The sequence below is a fragment of the Arachis ipaensis genome, chromosome B02, assembly GCF_000816755.2.
Source record: "Arachis ipaensis cultivar K30076 chromosome B02, Araip1.1, whole genome shotgun sequence".
Taxonomy (NCBI): Eukaryota; Viridiplantae; Streptophyta; class Magnoliopsida; order Fabales; family Fabaceae; genus Arachis; species Arachis ipaensis.
The window spans coordinates 105788634-105791721 of record NC_029786.2 but is presented as its reverse complement, the minus strand read 5'-3'; the positions used below and the strand labels follow the sequence as shown (position 1 = coordinate 105791721).

Below are 3088 nucleotides of genomic sequence, written 5' to 3'. Positions count from 1 at the left end.
AGCTGTTTTAAAATTTTAGTAGATTTCTGGTGTTTTGGATATTTTTGGTTTGGCCACGGGGAATTGCATTTTGGCCTGGGAAATTCCTTCTTACTTCTTACTTGAGGCACGGAACATAATAACAAGTTTCTCTATATGTAAAATTTTTCAGTTTATATCTGCACCCAGTGGCAGTTGTCTTTTAAAAGAGAATCAGAGTAAAGCAATTCCAATAAATGGCTGATTAATCATTTAGAATCTCTATGATTTTAGCATTTTCTTTTCTTTTCTTTTGTTCTATTGAGAGAATGAAAGCATTCTTGCATTTTCTTACCCTTCATATTGGAATCTCTCTTATCCACCATTTGTTTAATTTGTTCTTCTATCGTCAACCATTGAGCAGGAAGCTCAAAAACTTGGTTTTCCTATTCTTTATGGAGACGGATCACGTCCAGCTGTTCTTCAATCTGCTGGTATCTCTTCTCCTAAAGCTATCATGATTATGTACACTGGCAAGAAGAGGACAATTGAAGCTGTTCAAAGGTTGCGATTGTCTTTTCCCGCGGTAATAATATACTTTCCATTCCTAACCTCACTGCAAGCCCAATCTCGTATCTCACTGTGTTATGCGGCAAAGCATGCATATGCATAAGAGAAAGATATTCATGAGTTTCAAGCAGAAGCTATGAATTGAATACCTTTGTTTTATTTTGTTTACAAAGAGTGGTGATGAACCCCAGTATTTATCTTATGATTATGAAGAATAAATAAGATCACTTTATGTCTAATTGGAAATCTCTTGCATACAGCATACCCTCTCTGTTTCACACACTATCTTATGATAGACCCCAATATTTTGTTCTCATCTCACTTCTGTATAATTGGTAATTCCTTACTGTATGATGAAATTCCTCAGATTCCAATATATGCAAGAGCTCAAGATCTCAAGCATCTTTTAGATTTGAAGAAAGCTGGTGCAACAGATGCCATTATGGAAAATGCAGAGGTACTGACAAAATTTCTATCTTCTCCTTATGGTTGGAGCTTTTAATAGCTACTGGTTAGTAATTAGTTGGAAATTGCAGCTAAATCGAATTCATTCTTGCAGACTAGCTTACAGCTGGGTTCCAAGCTTCTAAAAGGCCTTGGTGTTATGTCTGATGATGTAGTATTCCTAAGCCAGCTTATTAGGGATTCCATGGAGCTACAAGCTCAAGAAGCAGTTGGTTTATCCGATCGAGACCTAGATATTATGAAACCGCTACAGGTACTTCAAAATCAACGAAACATTAATTGTAGTTACATAATATTCAATAAATGCTCGGTGATCATCTTCATGGTTATGGTGTTGTGACATATAGCCTTAGATTGTTCTGATGTTTCTTTTTAACATTGCATTAGAAAAATGTTTGGGCAAAGCAAGTGGTGGGAGGATTCATAAATTGTTGCATGTCTTTGATTAGGTAGCTCTTGACATGAAAATTCCGTTTCTTGATCAACTTTCAAGGAAATTGAAGTTTTCTGTGATACTATATTTCATGTGACTTTCGCTCCATTCACCATTCTCCTTGTGTAAATATGATCTTCCTTATTTTAATATCTAATATGAATCTGTTATATTGTGCTATAATAAACTGATGTGTGTACATTGTAAGGTGAGAGTTTCTGACTTGATGGAGGCAGGCGTACCAACAGCTTCACCGGAACACGAACCATCAGAAATGCACCTGAAAGATCAAGCTTCATTGGGTACAATTCAAGAGGAAGTGGTTGCTGAAGAACAAGATTATGAGCTAAGACAAGCTGTGAATTCACAAGGAAATGGTGCTCTAAATGGGAAACAAGGCACTGAAGATCAAATCTCAATGGTTGGTTCCAAAGATGCAATGGTGGACACATCATCAATCTCTTCCCATAATGCCATGGAGGAACCCTAACAATGTTATGTTAGGTGACCTTCCCTTCCCATTAATTTTGCTCCTTTAAGGCTCTAACCATATAACTTACTGAAATATTTCAGCAAGTTGTCATTTTTATAATTTTACTGCAGAGCTAACAATTTATGTATAGGAAACTTATCATTTCAACAAAGCTTTTAGAACATCATTATTCCAAAAGAGATGCTCAATTTAATTCTTTGGTAAGAGCCAAGTGTATATAATATAGTAACATAACACCATGCAAATTATATCCCTCTCCTTCACTAAGGTACACAGTCTTGTATGTTATTGGCCACCTAGTAATCTATGTATATAGATACCGAGTTTAGCGCAACATATTTTTATGTTTACCATGTATTAAAACTAGATATAGGTTTTAAAAAAAATAAGAAAAAAAGAAGAGAGATAAAAATGCTTTAAGACCCACAGGTGTGCATTTTATGTTTTAATTGGTTTTGTCAAAGTCGCCAATGGAGAATTAATTTTTCATTTAACTATGTTTGTCTCAAAAGTAAGTTGCCATGGGAGATTTTACTTGAAATTCGTCCAGTATGTTAAACAAGAAATTCACTTAAACATGTTAATTTTAAATCATGGTCATTGGTTGATAAAGTAGAGTCTAACATATCTGATTAATAGAAAAAAAAATTATACTTAAGATCAAGTAAAATTTTCAGAGAATAAACATTTGAAGTAAAAGTAAAACTACGATTTTGACCCTATAATTACATCTTTACTTTGACATCGCTTCAAAGTTCAATCGTTATCTTCAATCCACGTCAACTTCTTCTTTAATTATTGTCATTGTAATCTAATTATTATATTATTAATTAATTATTAGATTATTATAAGAACATTATTATGTTTAGTGTCAATTTCATGGGACCCGTTCATGACATTACTAGTTAAGTTACAATTCTAATCTTACCATCATATGACATCGCCATTATTGTCAATAATTCGAATTTTTTCTTTCTTTAAATAGAAGAACTACACGTGAATTTCTTTACATAAGAAGAATAACAAGCTTAAACAGCGACAGATTCTGTTTACTCACAATTAAAATCTCTCGTGAAAAATAAATCTATAGAGAAATATTAAAATAACAAGCCACAGTATAAACCCCAAATTCCAAAGCACGAGTTTTATTTTTTTCGGCACAAAAACTC

At 33.5% G+C, this 3088-nt stretch overlaps 1 protein-coding gene across 1 annotated transcript in view; it reads left to right on the top strand.

Moving 5' to 3' along the window:
• LOC107626274 (K(+) efflux antiporter 3, chloroplastic) overlaps positions 1-2214 on the top strand; it is a 7871-nt gene extending 5657 nt beyond the window's left edge. The window contains exons 18-21 of the mRNA XM_021116568.1: positions 383-544; positions 896-985; positions 1088-1246; positions 1635-2214. Of these exons, the coding sequence (XP_020972227.1) occupies positions 383-544; positions 896-985; positions 1088-1246; positions 1635-1916 (693 nt within the window). The 3' untranslated portion in view covers positions 1917-2214. The remainder of the gene's footprint in view (positions 1-382; positions 545-895; positions 986-1087; positions 1247-1634) is intronic.